Source organism: Phascolarctos cinereus, unplaced genomic scaffold (genome assembly GCF_003287225.1).
Source record: "Phascolarctos cinereus isolate Bilbo 61053 unplaced genomic scaffold, phaCin_HiC Scaffold_5;HRSCAF=322, whole genome shotgun sequence".
In the NCBI taxonomy this organism is placed as follows: domain Eukaryota; kingdom Metazoa; phylum Chordata; class Mammalia; order Diprotodontia; family Phascolarctidae; genus Phascolarctos; species Phascolarctos cinereus.
In genome coordinates, this window is record NW_027555958.1 from 270,132,705 (window position 1) to 270,152,015 (window position 19,311).

The following is a 19,311-nucleotide window of genomic DNA, read 5'->3' on the forward strand; positions in this document are numbered from 1 at the left end:
TTCTTACTTCTGATTTCTCCATCTGCATTCTATTCTCTATGCCATTTCCCAGATAATCTTTTTAATACATGAATTTTTACTGATAACTTTTATCTTTACATTGTAAAAATTTCTCCTAGTATTCCTCCTCTTTGCCATCCCAGAAAGCCAGCCCTTATAGCATAATATATTTTTTAGAAAAATGGAAAAAAATCAAAAATGATTAATAGTTCAAAAAAGGATAAAAACATATGAGGTGTTCCCCACCTATGAGCCATCCTTTTCTTCAAAAGAGTAAAATAAGGATGTCTTTTCACATCTCTTCTTTGGGGCCAGACTTTGTTTTTTTTGTAATTTTCAGCCTTGTTTTGTTTATGTTGTTTCCATTTACATTGTTGAAGTTGTATAAATCTCTCCATGCTTTGTATTCATATTTGTCCCTTCTTTTTTTTTTAATATTACTAAACTTTAATTTTTTAAAAGTGCAGTGGAAGGGCACATGAGAGGCAAGCATAGGCTGCAGTATATTGTCAAAGAAGAACTGAGCAGAAGCAATAGAAGGAAAGTCACCAGAAGGAGGTGGGCCCATCACAGAGGGAAAGCTAAGTATTTCTGGGCAGACAGCCTGTGAGGGCCAGTGGTATCTATGCAATATCAGGAAATGTAGAGGAAGGCCACCAGCGTGCTGGTTACTCAACTTGTACAGGAATTATGGGAGGAAATGGACAAGAGGCACCCAGGATGAAAAGGTGTGGCTGGATTGCAACCTGCACCTCTGGAGGCATTGCACACTTTGACAGATTCTACAAATCCCAAGTGCTGAAGTTTCCTCCCTCTGCTCCCCTCACTTTGTCTCTATGTTACCAAGCACCATCTGATTCTCAGTCTTCTAATTCTTGGGGTGAAGGCTCAAGGGACAAATATGGATTAAAAAAAAGTACAGAAACAAAGAAGGGTGGAGGGGGTCTTGAAAGCTCTTTTGGGGAAATGCCAAAGAGTCCAGACAGAGTCAAAGGAACAGGGAAGGAGTCAGTCCAGGGAAGGGGTCAGTAGGGGTAATGTCCTGGGCAGAAGCAGGGGCTTCCAAACGTGAGAGGGAGGCTGAGGGGATGCAACATTTCCAAGAGACACAGATTCAGGAATCAGCTGAGGGGCCCTGTTTGTTGTGAACCATGATTTCGTTTCTTACTCCTCTTGTGGACAATGAGGCCAACCCCAAAGAAGATCAGCCCCAGAACGAGGCCCCCGACTCCACTCAGCATTTTACTCTGGGCAGATGCAGACTGTGCTTTTCAGTCCAAAATGACAGGTTTCTGAAGGCTGGAGTGCTCCACTTGGCAGGTATAGATGTCTGCACACTTGGTCATTTCCAACATCACAAGCATTTGGTAGGTCCAGTCTCCATTGCTGATCAGGACTGTGGACACAACCCCAGCTGTCTCCTCCTGCCCATTCAGGAGCCACCTGACCTCAATGTCTCCAGGATAGAAACCATTGACAGAACAGACAAGCAGATTGTGGTGTTCCAGGGGAGCTATCTTAGATGGATCCACAATCACCTCAGGCTCAACGCTCCTGCACACTAAGAAGGGCTCTGACACCTCATAGTTGTACCTGCATTAATTGTCCACTCGGGCCTGTTTCTGCTCCAGGAGCTCCTTCTGGCTGTTTCAGTACGCAGCATCGGGCCACCCCAGCTCCATCAGCGCCACATACTCCCCCATGTCGCTGTCAAAGTGGACGTACTCCTATCAGTTGTAGAAGTGTCTGTCCAGATACCGCACATGCTCCATCCCATTCTCAAAGTGACACTCGGACTTAGCCTGCTCCATGAAGTTCTCTGGGGGCACATGGAGGAAGGTCAGCCCTGATGGACACCCTCGCCCTTAAATCACTCACCTCAACCTGGGCCTCACCAACGAAAACATCATATTTGTCCCTTCTAATACTTCAGTTTCACGTTTTTCTTTTTGTTACCCAAACGCAACTAAGTGTTTGGATTTAGTAAGTGCCAAATAAATGTTGAACTAAAAATTAATAGCATGATAGAGCCAAGTGACTTCTGATGCTGAGGACCTTGGATTATTTTGTTCGCCTATGTTGATCTATGATTAAGTTTAAAAACGTTAGCTATCTATTATAGTTTATATAGCATTCAAGAATGTAGTTCCATAGAAGTTTTATTAAAATGTTTTTATAATCCATGAAAAACCTACATTTATTTTTCCTTTTTAAATAATATTATTGAATATTGAATATTATTGAAATAAAGCTATTGAATTTTTTCCATTAGCTAGATTTCCCAAAGAGCCATCCCTTGTAGCAAAGATTTTTTTAAAAAGAAGAAGTAGAGAAAATTCAGTAAAAACAGTCAGCAGATTGAAAAAAATCTGATGATACCTCCAGTCCTTCTCCCTACTCCCCCATGAACCTCTGAAAAGCAAGTGGAGCTAGTGTCTTTCACATCTCTTCTTTGGGAGTATCCTTTTCCTTTGTAATTTTGTAAAATTCACTTTTTTGTCTTTTTCAATCTCTAATATTTTTTGCCAGTTTCAGAACTGAATTAAAATACATTTGTCTGTAGTTCAGGAATTCTTCACAGTAGTAAAATGAAGAAGGTTCTTCTAGTAAATTATGAATCAAGGACCACCAAAATAATCCATGAATGAAAATCTGGAGGGCGAATACTGAATGTTAGTATTGGAAGGGATGTTGAAGATCATTTTGCCTAATGCTTTGATTTTACAAAAGAGGAACCCACAATCTAGAGAATATTAGAGTTTCCCCCCCCCTCAGGAGACACAGCTTAGTTAATGGCCAGTCAGCTTTTTTTTCACCATAGCAGCCTGCTCCTTTCAAGTCAACTTAATCAGTTTAGGGGAGTGTTATGTGGGGATGTGTGCATGCATATGTTAATAATGTGATACTAAGTTTCCTGCATTTAAAAAAGTACTAACTCTTCTATTGGCTAAACATATTCCTTCTCTGGTACATCTCCATTCCTCTGGCCTTGAACCTTGCACCCACAAATACATTAGCAAACATTTTAAAAAATATTTTTATTTTTGCATTTCAAGAATTTTTTCTAGTATTCCCCCTCTCCTTCCCATTGAGCCATCCCATGTAACAAATTTTTTTTAAAAAATAGGAAAAATCAATGAAACTAATCAATGCATTGGAAAATCAGGAAAATATTCATTTTGAATTAAATGCATATATGGTTTTCTTGGCTTTGAATACTGTGCTCTACATCAGATCATATAAATCTTTTTTTATTAATTTATTTTTAGATTTCAGCAATCAGCTTCCATACGCTTTTGAGTTTTACATTTTTCTCCCTCTCTCCCACCTCCTTCCCAAGACAGAGTGCAATCTGATACAGGCTCTACATACTACATATACATTACTATTAAACATATTTTCACATTAGTCATGTTGTAAGGAAGAATTAGAACCAATAGGAGGAACACAGAAAAAAAGAAAAAAGAGGAAACAAAACAAAACAGAAGAAAAAAAAAGAACAAATAGTATGCTTTGATCTGCATTCTAACTCCATAGTTCTTTCTCTGAATGTGGATTTTCTATCATGAGACTTTTGGAAATGTCTTAGAACCTTGCAATGCTGAGAAGAGTTAAGTCTATCAAAGTTAATCATTGCACAACATGGCTGTTACTATGTACAATGTTCTCCTGGTTCTGCACACTTCACTCAGCATCAGTTCATATAAATCTTTTCATGCTTCTCCGTAGTCATCGTATTCATCATTTCTTACAGCAAAGTAATATTTCAGAATATTTATGTACCATGATTTATTTAGCCAGTTTTCTAGTTGATAGGCATCTATTTTGTTTCTAGTTCATTGCCACCACAAAAAAAAAATAAAAAGAAAGATAACATGTATATTTTTAAATGTATGGATCCTTTCTTTTCATTATTTACCTCCTTTTGGTATATCCCTAGTAGCTGAATTTCTGGGACAAAGGGTTTGGACATTTTAGTCACTTTCTTTGCATAATTCCAAATTGGTTTCTATTATATTCAGTTATACTAATTGATGACTCCTCCAGCAATGCATGAATGTTCCTATCTTTTCACACTACCCCTAACATCAATTATTGTTATCTTTGCTGGTTTTCTAGATAGGAGGTGAAACTTCAGAGTTGTTTAGAATTGTTTTTCACTTATTATTATTGATTTAGAACATTCTATCATATATTTTTAATAGTTTGCAGTTCTTATTTTAAGAACTGTTTGTTCACATACTTTGACCACTTATTTATTGGAATATCTTTTAGTTTCATGTTTTTGTCTCTATGTCTTCGATATCAGATCCTTATGAGAAATATTTAATAAATACAAAGATTTTTCCCCCAATCAACTACCTCCCTTTTTAATCCTAGTTCTAATTGATTTTTTTATTCAAAAGCTTTTCATTTTAATAAAAGTTATCTATTTTATATTTTTAATTATCTATACCCCTTGTTTAGGAGATTTTACACAAATATTTTCCCATTTGAATGCTTTCTTATCCTACATACAATAATTCTATTTATAAAGTTCTATTTTTTCTTTTATCCCTTGTTTAAGAATATGTTCTTAGCAGTGAAAGGTATACAATCTGCTTCTCTTCCAATTTTTTATTGCATAACATTTAGATAATGTCTCTCTTGAATTTATTTTGTAATATGGTATAAGATATTGGTCTAAGCCTAGTTTCTGTCTGAACGCTTTCCAGTTTTCCTAAAAGTTTTTATCAAATAGGGAGTTCTTTCCTAAGTAACTTAAATTTTCGAGTTTATCAAACACTGGATTATTACATTCCTTTTGTTTCTAGTTCTCCTTTTTCTACTTTATTTTATTTATCTACCTTTCATCCCAGAAATCGTTCACTATTGAAAGTCTAAATTGCCTCCCCAATTAGAATTGTTACCTAGACCCTTTTCCCAACCCCCTTCTCTGGCCACCCAAAGGTACTTTAGTATTTAAGATCCACCTTGGCCCTCATTCAGATACTGAGAATCTCAGGCCCACAAGGCTGAGAACCTCTCATGCCCGCTCATCTTTACGGGCATCACCTAGTCAATGTGATTTATCACTAATAAACTTTTCCTCTGGCTGGAAAAAGAAAGTCCAAATTGGATTTATACCAGGGATGTAAGGATGGGTTCAAAATTAGGAAAACAATGAACATAATTGTATTAAAAGCAAAAATATCCAAAATCACAATATATGACAACCCCCCCCCCAAAAAAAAAACCTTTGATAAAGTGGTAAGGTCATTTATACTTTGGGAAAGAAAAAAAATGCCTTAGTAATTAAAAGCAATATATGATGTTTTCACAATAAATACGGAGTAAGACAAGGATACCTATTCTCTCACTATTTGATATAGTTCTAAAGATTGTAGGAGAGAAAAAAGAAGTAAGTTTAAATAGTAACATTAGAAAAAGAAAAGATAAAACCATCCCTATTCTGATAACATGATGGTTTACTTTGAAAATACTTGAGATCAGCAAAGATAGTAATTGAGACAAAGGTCAGCAAAATAAAGCCACAAAAATTAACAGCATGTCCATATAATAATAAGAAAATCCAGGGGGCAGTATCAGAAAGGGAAATCCTATTCAAAACAGCTACAAAATGCATGAAACAAATAATTGAACTACCCATATAGATTCAATTAACAGGTATTCCTTTTTCTGGGGAGGAACTTTCTCTAACAATTCAGATCACTAAGAGCACATAGCCATTATGTGTCATAGGCAAGACTTCCACTCAGATCTTCTGATTTGCAGGCCAGGTCTCTCTATTCACTTTGCCGTGTTGCATCTTTAAGGGATGTTGGTGACTCTTGATATGGAAATACTCTGCTGGATGTGTGTTCTCTTGCTCCCAGGACAACTATAATTTTATACTGCCTTCCCTTGTGCTATGGGGAATTTAGCCACTGATGAATAAATATGAATTTAAATTTTATAGGCTGTTTAGAACATTAAGGAATTTATTTTTTGTATGTTTATGAAGCTTTTAAAAACAAATGATTTCTCTCCTGTTTGATCTTTTGTGCACCTTGTTTCTTATCTACTGGTGCTGCAATAGGAATTACTTGTGATTTCCAGAGTGGGTAGTGTTTTGACATTCTCTAGATTCTGGTACAGAAAGAAACCTGAAACAAACAATTTCTAAACTATTTTAATTTCAATTTTCATTAAAAATAAGAGGGAATGAGGAAGGTTAGCATATTCCTATATTTAAATAGAGCCAATCTGCTTAAGGAACAAATCTTGGTTTCCAAAATGCCAATTGACAAAAGAATATTTATTTTGAAAGTACTGTAAAGTTGCTTGTTTAAGATAACCTTATTAAAAAAGAAGAGTGAGAAAAGTTGAATTAATAAAAAATGAAAAAGAAGCTATGTATAATCACAGTAGAATCATTAGAACATACTGTATAGTTTTATTCCAGTAAAGCTGAGAAATCAATACAAAAATATAAAATACCAACATAACATCTAATACAGATCTTAAATTATCCAGTTTCTGAAAAGAAAATTGAATTAGCTATAGTGGAACTACCTCTCTGCCCCCTCACTGAAAACAAAAACAAAAAATAAGTGTGTGCTACATATATTACAACACAATTATGTAAATGTTTTAAACAAAAATTAATACCTGCACTACACAAATTATTCTCAAAATCTGAGAAAGAAAATATTCCATCAAACTCTTTTTTATGAAATAAATAATCCCAATCTCTAAAGTAGGAAAAGATAAAGCAAAGAAAGAGAACTCTAAGATATTATTAGTGAATATTGATTGAAGACTTTCAAATAAAATCCTTGCAAAAAAAGACTACAACAGTTTGTCTAGTTAATTACAGCCCATCTGTCTTTATGTCAGGGATACAGGTATGGTTCCAAAACTTGGAAAATAATATATTTAATCATATTAAAGACAAAAAGACATAATTTCCTTAGTAAATGCAGAAATAGTCATTGACAAAATACAATACACGATTTTGCTAAAACTTCTATAAAACATAGCTATCAAATAGCCTTTTTTCATGTTTTTATTTTTAGTAAGTTTAATTGTGTCCCTCAGCCATAACTTTATACCTTGTATGATCCCATACCTCCATATAAATCTTTTCTTCAGCATTCCCCAGTGTTCCATTTTTACTGTATTGATTTTTATATCCCCAGCATTTAGTATAATGCCTTTCATAAAGCAGGTATTCAGTCAATGCTGCTATTCTTTTTTTAATTTTTAAAATTTTTTTATTATTTGCATTATTTTATTTTTTTATTTTTTTAAAATTTATTTTATTAATTTATTTTGATTTGTCAGTAATCATTTCTGTATGTTTCTGAGTTTAAAATTTTTCTCCCCCTTCCTCCCCACCACCAAGATGGCACACAATCTGATATAGGCTATATATTTACATTCCTATTAAACACATTTTCACATTAGTGAAGTTGTAAGTAAAAATTAAAACCAATAGGAGGAACCATCAGAAAGAGGAAACAAAACTCAACAGATGAGAAAAAAAAAGTTATTCAACATTCACAGTTATGATTATTTATTTATTTGTTTGTTTTTTTGTTATGTTTGTCTGGTTAAGTGACTTGCCCAGGGTCGCACAGCTAGTAAGTGTTATGTGTCTGAGGCCCCATTTGAACTCAGGTCCTCCTGAATCCAGGGCTGGTGCTCTATCCACTGGGCCACCTCGCTGCCCCAGCACAATACTATCTGCGTCTTTTTCTCCATCCTTTTCCCCCATGTTTATGCTTTTCTTTCTCCTTTCTCCTTTCCTCCCCTCACTAGTGTTTTGCTTTTTGACCACTGCCTCCTTCAGTCTCTCCTTCCTTCTATCATCCCTTTCCCTTTTCTTCACCTTTGTCCTTACTGCTTCTTCCCTCCCTTCTATCCCCCCTCCCTTTTCTTTCCCCCTTTCCCTCCTACTGCCTATAGGGCAAGTTGGATTTCTATACGTAACTGATTATATTATGCCCTTCTTGAGCCTAATCTGATGAGAGTAAGGTTCAAACAATGCTCCCGCCCCCTTCTTTCCCTCTGCTGTAATAGGATTTTGTGTCCTTTCCTGTAATGTAATTTACCCTTGTCTGCCTCCTCCTTTTTCAGTACATTTTCTAAGATCAGACTAATCCACTTACTTGGATCCATTTAATCCACTTGATTAGATTTTTTTTTATCATTACATCAAAGTCAACTAATATCCACCTCCTTTATGTATACTCCTTTAACATGGTGTAATAACAATGCAGTTCTCAAGAGTTGTAAGTGTCATCTTCCCTTGTAGGGTTGTAAACAGTCCACCCTTTTTAACAACATCTTTCTGTCCCATTTGCCTTTTGATGTCTTTCTTGAATCTTGTACTTGAAGATCAAATTTTTGTTGAGCTCTGGTCTTTTTATCAGGAAGGTTTAGAAGTCCCCTCTTTCATTAATATCCATCTCCTCCCTTGAAAAATCATGCTAATTTTTGCAGGGTAGTTGGTCCTTGGCTGCAATCCAAGCTCCTTTGCCTTAGGAATATCATGTTCACTCCCTGTGGTCTTTTAATGTAGAAGCTGCAAGGTCCTGTGTAATCCTGACTGTGGTTCCATGATATTTAAATTGTTTTTTCTGGCTGCTTGCAGTTTCTCTTTCACCTGGTAATTTTGGAATTTTGCTATTATATTCCTTGGCGTTGTCAATTTGGGATCTCTTTCAATAGTGAGGGGTGTATTCTTTCTATGGTTGTTTTCCCTTCTGGTTCTAGGGCTTCCAGGCAGTTTTCCTTTATGATTTCCTGAAAGATACTGTCCAGGCTCTTTTCTTCATCATGATTTTCAGGTAGTCCAATAATTTTTAAATTGTATCTCCTGGATCAGTTTTCCAGGTCAGTTGTTTTACCAATGAGGTATTTTATGTTTTCATCATTTTTTTTTTCATTTTTTTGTTTCTGTTTGACTGATTCTTTCTGTCTTATAGAATCATTAGTTTCCATTTGTCCAATTCTAGGGGTTTTTTTTCCCAATTCTAGTTTTTAACAGATTGTTTTCTTCTGTTAGTTTTTGTACTTCCTTCTCCAATTTGCCAATTGTATTTTTAAAGGATTTGTTTTCTTCAGTATGCTTTTTTCCCAAATGGCCAGTTGTATTTTTTAAGGACTCTTCTACGTCTCTCATTAGACCTTTAAAATCCTTCTAGAGCTCTTCTAAGAAGGTTTTTTGGGCTTCAGGCCAGTTCATATTCCCTTTTGATGTTGAAGATGTGGGTTTGTTGACAATGTTGTCCTCTTCAGAATTTCTATCTTGATCTTCACTCTTCTTATAATATGAATCTATGGTATGTTTCTTTGTACTCGTGGTTTCTTTATTCCCTAGCCTTTAAAGAGATTGAGCTCTCCTGCTGGGGAACAGAGGGCACTGACCCAAGCTTCTTGTGTTGGGAGCCTAGGTCTTGGTCACTGGGTTTGTGTGCTGGGGCCTCTTATGTTGGCAATTGGAAGCTGTAGGGTTTTGGCAGCTTACCTTATGTTGGGCTGGAATCAGCAAGGCTGGAACTTTCAGGCAATTCTAGGTTGCCTGCTTTTCCTTTCCTTGAGCTTTCTTCAGCTCCTTTTAGATGGGTGCTGCAGGGTGTTTATCTGCCTGGGGCCCCTTGCAATGCTGCCTCCCTCATTTCTGCTAATGCACTGGGAGATTCCTTTGTGGTAGAGTGCTGAGGCACCTGGTGGTTTTCTGAGTTGGTTTCCACTGGTTCCCTCACCCTCACTGAGGCACTCGGAGGTCCAGGTGTTGGTGTGTGCCTGCTCTACCACCTGGGCTTCAGGATCTCCTCCTGGTTGACAGTTGAAGGCTGTTAATTCTTGTTAATGACAATGCTGTTTACATCTACCATACCTCTTTCCCTCCCTCTCTCCCCATCCCGCCATATTTTTCTTACATGTGGGTAATTTAGTCATTTTATTGATAAGGCTAACATGTTTACTAATAAAAGAATGATCACTTGGCTGTCTCCCTTAGACCAAAGACAGTTGTGGGGACAGGCTCAGGTTTTATATGTTCTTTTGGAAGAGGAGTAGCAATCCACCCTAAGATTTTACAAAGGACTGAGACTGACATCATGTTACCCTTAGATGATACTTGCTTAATTTTATTTTTTTTCACAATAAGTTTTTATTGATATTTTCTGTTTCTTATGTCATCGTTGTGTCCCATGTATTATCTCCCTTCCCCCACCCCACTTTCTCCTCCCAGAGAGTCATCTCATATGACATATGTGGAGAGGGAGAAATTATCAGCACAACTGATTGATACATTGAAAAAATCCAAAACCGCGTGTAATACCTATAGACTTCCCACTTCCATGAAATTTGGGATTGTTTCCTCATATCTCTTCATTTGAGTCCCACTTAATTGTTATAATTACATTTACTTTAGTTTTTTTTGGTATGTTGTTTTTTCCATTTCTGTTGTTGAAGTCATTGTGTATATTGTTTTCTTGGTTCTGCTTACTTCACTTTGCATAAGTTCATATAGATGCTACTCTGTATTCATCACACCTATCATTTCTTATGGCACAGTACTATTCCATAATTTGTTTAGCCATTCTTAATCTGCTTTGGGCATCTACCTTGTTTCTATTTCTTACCTATCACAAAAAGTGCTACTGTTAATATTTTGGAGTCTTATGGGGCCTTTTTTTCTTATTGATGGCTTCCTTCGAGTACAGGATGAGTAATGGAGCCTCTGGTCCAAAGGGGAGTCACTATATCTTCTTAAGTCCAAATTGTTTCCCAAAATGGTTGTAACATTTCACAGCTTCACCAACAATGGATTAGTGTGTCTGTGTTTTTATAACCCCTCTGACATGGACATTTGGCATTTCTTGGTCACTTTTCCATTTTGCAGAGTGTGGGTAAAACTTCAAGGTTGCTTTAGTTTGCATTTTTCTTATTATTAGTGATTTGGAGCTATTTTCATATGGTTGTGAATACTTTTCATTTCTTTTGAGAACTGTTTGTTCATATCCTTTGATCATTTATCTGTTAGGGAATGGCTATTACACATATACACACACATTCCTAGATACCAAAAAAAAAATTTTTCTTTCTTATATAGCTACTTCCATTCTTATCCTAGGTGCATTAATGTTGTCTGTGTAGCTTTTTAGCTTTAATCAGTCAGTTATGGGTAGAAGATGTAGATATGGGTAGAAGCAAGTAATAGAGTCAGTTAAAAAATTACTTCATTTTAAGCATACAAATAAGAAGCATGTCACTATTAGAAAAAGTAGAACATAAGAAGATTGGAATGTTTTGGTCCTACATAAGAAGAATATTGATTTGTTTCATAAAATAGGGATAGAGGAGAGCATGTAACTGGAGAAGGGGTCTACAGGTGAAGTAACTCCGATATTCTCTGATATCAGTTCACATAGGCTGATTAACAGAGGTTGGCTCAAATAATCCCCCTTGACTGAATTCTTGTTTGTTTCAATGGGTTTAAATATGTTTGGTCTTGTGGTATATAAATTATGGCGTGTGTTTACTCTCCTATTTATGAAAATTTTGCATTTGCATAGGAGATATTAATATAATGCATCTCACTATTCAAAATCTGGATGAGATGCATATCAGTCAGTTAAGAAGTATGAAATACCTAGTGTGTGTCAAATACTTGGTGCTGGCTATATAAGTATAAAGAATGAAATAATCCCTGTTTATGAGGAGTTTACATTCTAATGAACAATAAAATACATATATATAAAACTGTATGTAGGATAAAAATAAAGTTAATAAATGAAATATATGCAAAGTAGTCTTCTCGCATCTCAATTATCATTGAAAAGAAAAACTTTCCCATATTTTTGGAAAGGTTGAAACTTCTTCACATATTTCTACACATGATGGTATTAATCATACAAACACAAACTACCTTATGTTAACTTCTTATAACTATCTTATGTTAATTTCTGTGCATTTTATTTGTATTCATTCTCTTTATATGTATTTTCTCTCCCCATCTTAAAACTCAATTACCTTATGAGCAGTGTTTGTTTATTTTATTGTATTTGTATACAGCATATGGTAGGCACTTAATAATTGCTTGTTGATTAATTTATACTCATTTGAAGAATCAGCTCTCATTTATCCACTAGAGTGATATTCTTCTCTTTATTAGAGGCATCACTTTAAACTCTTACCAGTGGTTTTAGGATTATTTTAAATTATTTTGTTGGCTGTGTCTCTTCCTTTGTTGACCCATTTTATCAACAAACATTTAGTAATAGCTTATTATATACTAAATGCTAGAGATACAAAGAAAAAAGCAAAAGCAGTCCCTGCCTTCGAAGATTATACATCCTAAGGAGGGAGATAACATGAATATAAATATGTTTATAAAATATATACAGAGTAGATGAAAAGTGTAACCTTACAGCAAAACTAAGACCTGATGGGGGTGGCAGATGGTGGGAGGGTCTTGCCACTGGTAAATTTCTCCTGAATAAATAAGTTGACATTTGAGTTAAATCTTGAAAGAAATCAGAGATTCTGAGATGAAGGAGTGGAAAGAGAAAGTATTCCAGGCATAGGGAAAAGCCAATGCAAAGGCATAGAGACTAGAAATGAAGGAATATTGTGTTACAGAAATAATAAATAAAACATTGTGGTTGAACCATGGAGTGCATGAAAGGTAAATTATGTACAAGGTGACTGGAAAGATAGGATGGACAGAGCCCTGAAGTTTAACAAATAGGTCACATTTTCAAAACTGAATTTGAGTATAATCATTTTGTCAACCATGTGAAGGATGTAATGAAGTGGGGATAGCAAGACTTAAAGGAGAAAAATCAACGAAGAAGTTATTGAGGCAGTAGTCCAGGTGAGAGTTGATGAGGACATGAAGTAATGATTTTATTTGCTGTTTGCTCTTTGTTCAAGTACCAATGACATCATAGGAGGATTCTTGACTTGTGGGTGAATTGGATTTAAGTGAGGCAAAGCTGCTCAAAGTCATCAGCCTTACTCTCTCCTCCAGTGCCATCAGAGTCCAGTGGCAAGATTAGAGTCAAGATGACTGCTGATGGCCCTGAAGGCAGTGGGTAAACTTGGTCTTCTTAAATTAAGGTTTTTCCCAGCTCCCAGTACTAAGGACTAAGTAAGAATTGTGACAAAATATGACCTAATTTGCCATCATAAAAGTATCAATCTGGGAGGAGAAGACCCTCAGTGTTTCTGGCCAGAACAGAAAACAATTACCATTTGTGCTAACTCTAAGCTATCAAGACCCTAACAATGGGCAGCGGAGGTTAGGCTAGAGCCATTCAGTAAAAGCCAGAGTGATTTGGGTTTAAAGGTACAGAAAAGGGAAGGATTTAGTACAAAAATTTTCTCTTTTGGACTTGTTAAATTTAAGATGTCAGTGGAATATTCATTTCAAACTGTCTGACAGGTAGTTGATGATGTGGGATTGGAAAATGAGAGAGAGACTAGGTATCTGTAGTAGATCTATTATTATATATAGTAGATCTAGGTGTCATCTTCACAAAGATAATATTTGAACCCATGAGAGCTGAAGTAAAAGTGGATATAAGGAAAAAGGCTTAGGATAAGCGTTTTGGGAATTTTCACGGTTAGTGGGTGTGACATAGATGAAGATCCAGTAGAGTAGACAAGTAGAAGAATCTAGAGAGGAAGATGTTTTCAGCTTTGGAATTCCAAAAAGCATGGTTAAAGGGGAGAGCAGATTTAGAATTAGACCACAGTTTTAAAGTTTAAAAATTCCTAGAACAGTGAGTGCACCTATATTTAAGTGTAAACACAAGGCATTCTAGAGCCAAATAAAATGATTTTTTGATGCTACTAAGTCTTTACCATTAACTGTTGGCTAAATATGCATGACCTCTGTCAACATAGCACATTTAAATTTCAGAAATTAGAAATTTCTTAAATTTTTATCATAAATTTTATCTTAAATTTTAAATTTATTTATTTTTATTTATTGCCATCCATTAGTATTACTTGACTTCAAACAGTTACTCATTTTTATATCACATAATCATTTCCTTTCTGACATTTTTTTCCCTTTGATCAACCCTTCTTGAGTAGCCCTAACCTTAAGCTAACGGAAGAAATTCTGTTGTTCTAAAAGAATGGCCATTCAGCAAAAGAAAAAAAAAACAGCTGTTGTAGTTTCATAGATACATTCTCTTATGATCCCATTTTGTGAACATGCATGGAATGGCCTTACCATTAATGATTTACTTGAACTGGGCTCTGTAAAATTAAACTGTTAATCTTTTACATCTTGTAAGTAGCAGGTGTCTTATTTACTCCAGCCTCTGGACTATGTTCACTGTGAAACTTTACTCTTAAAACAAAATAGAAAGGTGTGGGTAGAGCTGTTAGGAGTTTTAGTTTTGTCAGGTTTCAGATCTTATGCCATTGCAACTAGAAAGTGGAAAGGATTTTTCTTTCCAGCTATAATTTGGAGGCAAAAACAGTATGAATATATTAAGAAGACATTCAGACTCTCATCTCTTAGTATCAAGATTTTTTAAAATTAATCATGTTTTATTTCTGAGAGCTGGATAAAATTAAGCTAGACAGCCAGTTGAAGGTAAAGAAGAAGGTCATTTTCAGTTCTGTAGAATGTAAAGTACAATGTTGGAATTACTGTGGGTACTTGGCAGGAATAACAAAGGGCTTGTTTTGGTGAAATTGGGAAGATAAATTAAATAGCATTGCATCTCACTCCAGGATAACATCTGGATTCTTTAGTTTGTTAGCAGTGACCAAATCAGTTAACTGTGGCAAGGTCATAGCCATCTCTTGTGCAGTTTTTCTGTCTAAAGGCATTTGTCATCATTAAGATTTGACTTGTCATTGGGGCGGTAAGAGGGGAGCAAAGGAGAAAAGGCCAAAAATAAGCATTTAGTTGGTGATCTCTAGGTTTATGTGCAGGATTATTTTCTTCAGAAGCAAAAGTTGTGTGATTTCAGAACAAGACAATGGAAAACATAATGACAAAAAAAGACTATATTAAGATCTTCCAAGAGCCAAAGTATCAGAGGACCTGGGTTTAAAACTTATCTCTGATGCTTACTGTTTGTGTGAGCTTGGACAAGTTAATCAACATGGGTATTTGAAAAATGAGATTAGACTAGATAGTCTAAGCTTCAAGTGGTGGGTACTGAATCTGTTGTCTGGATTCCATTATGGGATGTTCTCTCTGCTTCCCCTCCCCCTATCCTAATTTACTCCCCTCTCTCCTCAACTTGTGTTAATGAAAATACTCTATATTTTATAGGATTCCTGGCAGACTCAATGACAGAAGGACTCCTTTGGGAGAACTGAATTGGATCTTCACTGCAATCACTGATACCATTGCTTGGAATGTGCTGCCCAGGGGTAAGGATGTCAGGGAATAATCTGAATCTCTCTAGTAGATAAAAAATGTGCAAAGTTAAATTTGAGAATAGTTTCATGGGAAGAGTGGAAGGACAACTAGGATGAAAGGACACAAGACATTTAGAGTCCACATTTGGTCACAAGGGAAGTCAGGTAGAAGCACATGCTGTTACCTAATGAAGTGTCAGACACAGTCGGAAGGTAGGAAGTATACATGTCTAGGATTTCTCCAGTATTTGCTTGCCAAATTCAGAACGCATTTTCCTCTTAACCCACTGGCTCTCTTCTGGTGTGTTGCAGCCAGAATTGCTGCTTTGAGTCATGTTTATCCTTTTTGGGGCAGTAGAAAATGTACATGTTAGTTTCAACTTGCTTGTTCAGGTCTGGGATGAAGATGTGTGTGTGTGTGTGTGTGTGTGTGTGTGTGTATCAGTCTGATTTTGCATGCTGATTTTGACTAACAAGGTACTATGCTATCTTCTTTTATTTGTCTCCAGATCTCTTCCAAAAGCTTTTCAGACAGGACCTCTTAGTGGCGAGTCTGTTTCGTAACTTTCTGTTGGCAGAAAGGATCATGAGATCATATAACTGTACTCCAGTCAGCAGTCCACGCCTACCTCCTACCTATATGCATGCAATGTGGTAAGTCTTCAACAACTGAACATCTATTGCTTTTTGAATTGCTATAATTGATCTTCCTTGAATTTCTGAAATTGCATTTCTTTGAGTTAAAAATATGAGAAGATTTGATTGATACTATTAGAGACCCAAGAACATGTTCACAAAGGTAACTAGGAATTACCCATACCTGGGATAATTTCTATATCTGCCTGCTTAGAGGCTGAAGAAGCTCAGGGCTTGTTCCTGAGAATTCTTCCATACTCCAGAAAAGAGCCAGGCCTTCTGCAAATGAATTCTTGAGGTTGGCAGAACTGGAGTTGGGAGGCATTTTACCTCCTGAACTGCTCTGTGCCTGTGATCCCAATATAAGTGTAAATTTCAGCTTTATGTCTATCCTTAACTATGTTTCTTTCTTGATGTAACTGATTTTCCTTGATCCTGGGAAACTCCTTTTCACACTAGGAAGATAAGTCCTGGGACAAGGAGGAGTACTGGTATGGTGGAGCTTGTGGCAGTGGTAGAGACGGAATCCTCCTTACTGTTCCAAGGCAAAAAAGAGTGCTTGTGGTCACTCATAGAGCAGAGCACAGGCCAGGAAAGGAGTAAACACCTCTCCTTTGATCATAGCACCTTGGAAGAACTGAAAATTTACAGATCCCTAGAAGTATCTCTGAAAACAGCTGCACAAAACCCCTGAAGCTTGGGACAGTACATTCTCCACACTGGAAGCACAACCCTACCTTAACAAAGAGTTTAAAAGTCAAGTAATTGTCTGGGAACATGAGCAAACAGTAGGAAAAAATTCAGACTCTAGAATCTTACTTTGGTGACAAAGAAGATCAAAACATACAACCAGAGGAAGACAACAAAGTCAAAGTTACTACATCCAAAGCCTTCGAGAAAAATATGAATTGGTCCCAGACCACTGAGGAGCTCAAAAGGGATTTTGAAAAGCAAGTAAGAGAAATAAAGGGAAAATTAGAAAGAGAAATGAGAGTGATTCATGAAAAACGAGTCAACAGTTTGCTGAAGGAGACCCCCAAAAAAGTACTGAAGAAAATAACACTTAAAAAAATAGATTAACCCAAATGACAAAAGAGATCCAAAAAGCCAGTGGGGAGAAGAATGCTGTAAAAAGCAGAATTAGCCAAATGGAAAAGGAGGTCCAAAAGTTCACTGAAGAAAATAATCCCTTTTTTAAAAAATTTATTTTATTAATTTAACTTGATTTATCAGCAATCATTTCCATATGCTTTTGAGTTAAAAATTTTTCTCCCCCTTCCTCTCCACCACCCTCCCCAAGACGGTGCACAATCTGATATATGCTATACATTTACATTCCTATTAAACATATTTTCACATTAGTGAAGTTATAAGTACAAATTCTCACTAGTGTTTTGCTTTTGACCATCATGTCCCTCAATCCCTCCGTCCCTTTCCTTTTTCTTCCCCTTTAGCCTTACTGCTTCTTCCCTCCCTTCTATTCCCCACTCCCTTTTCTTTACCCTTTCTCCTTCTACTGCCTATAGGGCAAGTTAGATTTCTATACCTACTAATTATGTTATTCCCTTCTTGAGCCAAATCTGATGGCAGTAAGATTCAAACAAGCTCACCCCCCCCTTTCCCTCTGCTGTAATAGGATTTTCTGTCTTTTCCTGTAATGTAATTTACCCTTCTCTGCCTCCTCCTTTCTCAGTACATTTCCTAAGATCAGACTAATCCACTTACTTGGATCCATTTAACCCACTTGATTAGATTTTTTTTATCATTACATCAAAGTCAACTAATATCCACCCCCTTTATGTATACTCCTTTAACGTGGTGTAATAACAGTACAATTCTCAAGAGATGCAAGTATCATCTTCCGTTGTAGGGATGTAAGCAGTCCACCCTTATTACCTTTAAATAAAAGAATTATAAAAAATGTGGCTGTTGACAATCCTCTGGAATGCTTTTTTTTTAAAGCCCAGGGAATAGGAAAAGATTAAAATGTTTAGCAACAATTAGTAAGTGCAGAAACCTCAAACCAGCCTGGTTGCATAAAAGAATAATCATACCTTTTGTTAAGTCTTCTAGAGAGCAGGATCCTTTTAGTACTATTTTGATTTTTTTTAAAGTATAGAATCTAGACTTAAGGTCATATAATAAAATCACCTATCAATATTACTAGTACTTTTCCCTCTTAGAATAGGAATATAATATTTTAGCATGAGAATTTAGCACAACATTAATGTTTTGTGCCTAGGGAACATGGAATAACCTGAAAATTTGCAATGGTTAAAGTAGATTTGGAAAATGATCATTTGCATGTACCAAGGGACTTGGAATTACTTTATAATAATCATAAAATTATGCTTGAGATTTTCCTATTTCTTTATTTCTCAGCTTCCCCAAGTTGATTTGTGTGTCCTCTTGGGCACCTTTCTACACTGAAGATTTAAATATACTTTACCAATTCAGCGGTTACAACCCACTGCCCTGTAAAGAGCTGTCACTTAACTTTCCTTTCTGGGAATTTTACTGGTTAGTCTTTCATTTAATTACTGTTTTTCTTGTCAGAGACTAGAAAGAATAGGATGGAATAATCTAGCTGTAGTGTTTCACAATCCTGGCTTATACACACACTGTTTCCAAGAAATGAAATTCCTTTTTTATTCCAAAAGAACTTAATTTTTTCTAGTTGGTTTTGCAGAGCTTTGTCAGTCCTTGTTTAGACCTGTCTGGATGACATTAGACCTGTTATAGCAGGTAACAACACACCTTTCAGTTAAGTACCTGTAAAATCCCAATATAATGAACTCTGTGGGATTTTTAAATTGTTTCATTTTTCTTGGAAGTAGAATTTTGTTGTTATTATTAGCTTAAACTAGAATTATTAAGAACTTTTCCTATGTGGTCATTAGTGCCCTGTCTCTTTATAGTGAGTCATCACATAAAAACAAATGTTCTTCAATCTGTAGGTAAAGATAGGAAATGAAAATACATTTGCATCACCACCCTTTTCAAACTCTAAAGATTTTTTTTTGTAGTGTTTTCTTTTGATGGGTGATCTGAAAAATTTAGTGGTAGTTAAAATAGGTGGAGTGTACAGAGCTGAAATGTAATCTCTCCTTGATGGTAACATGGTAATGTGTTGTTAATAATGCTGTCCTTCTGAGACTACAGGTCATATAAATTGAGCCTGGAAAAAACAGTTGTTATACCGGATTATTTGCTGTAGAGAATTCCCTGTAATTAGATTAGTTAAGCATTATTACTGTGGAGCCAAGTCATGAAAATGGCTCTGTGATA

General features: G+C 35.9%; 1 protein-coding gene and 1 pseudogene across 5 annotated transcripts in view; one reads left to right on the forward strand and one right to left on the reverse strand.

Annotated features, from left to right (window-relative positions):
• The window catches only part of RPTOR (regulatory associated protein of MTOR complex 1), a 508,936-nt gene that overhangs the window by 280,423 nt on the left and 209,202 nt on the right, over positions 1-19,311 (forward strand). For all 5 annotated transcript variants that reach the window (XM_078155853.1, XM_078155851.1, XM_078155852.1 and 2 more), the window contains exons 8-9: positions 15,299-15,399; positions 15,897-16,041. In XM_078155853.1, the coding sequence (XP_078011979.1) occupies positions 15,299-15,399; positions 15,897-16,041 (246 nt within the window). The remainder of the gene's footprint in view (positions 1-15,298; positions 15,400-15,896; positions 16,042-19,311) is intronic.
• LOC110218187 (H-2 class II histocompatibility antigen, E-S beta chain pseudogene) lies at positions 1,122-6,119 on the reverse strand (annotated as a pseudogene).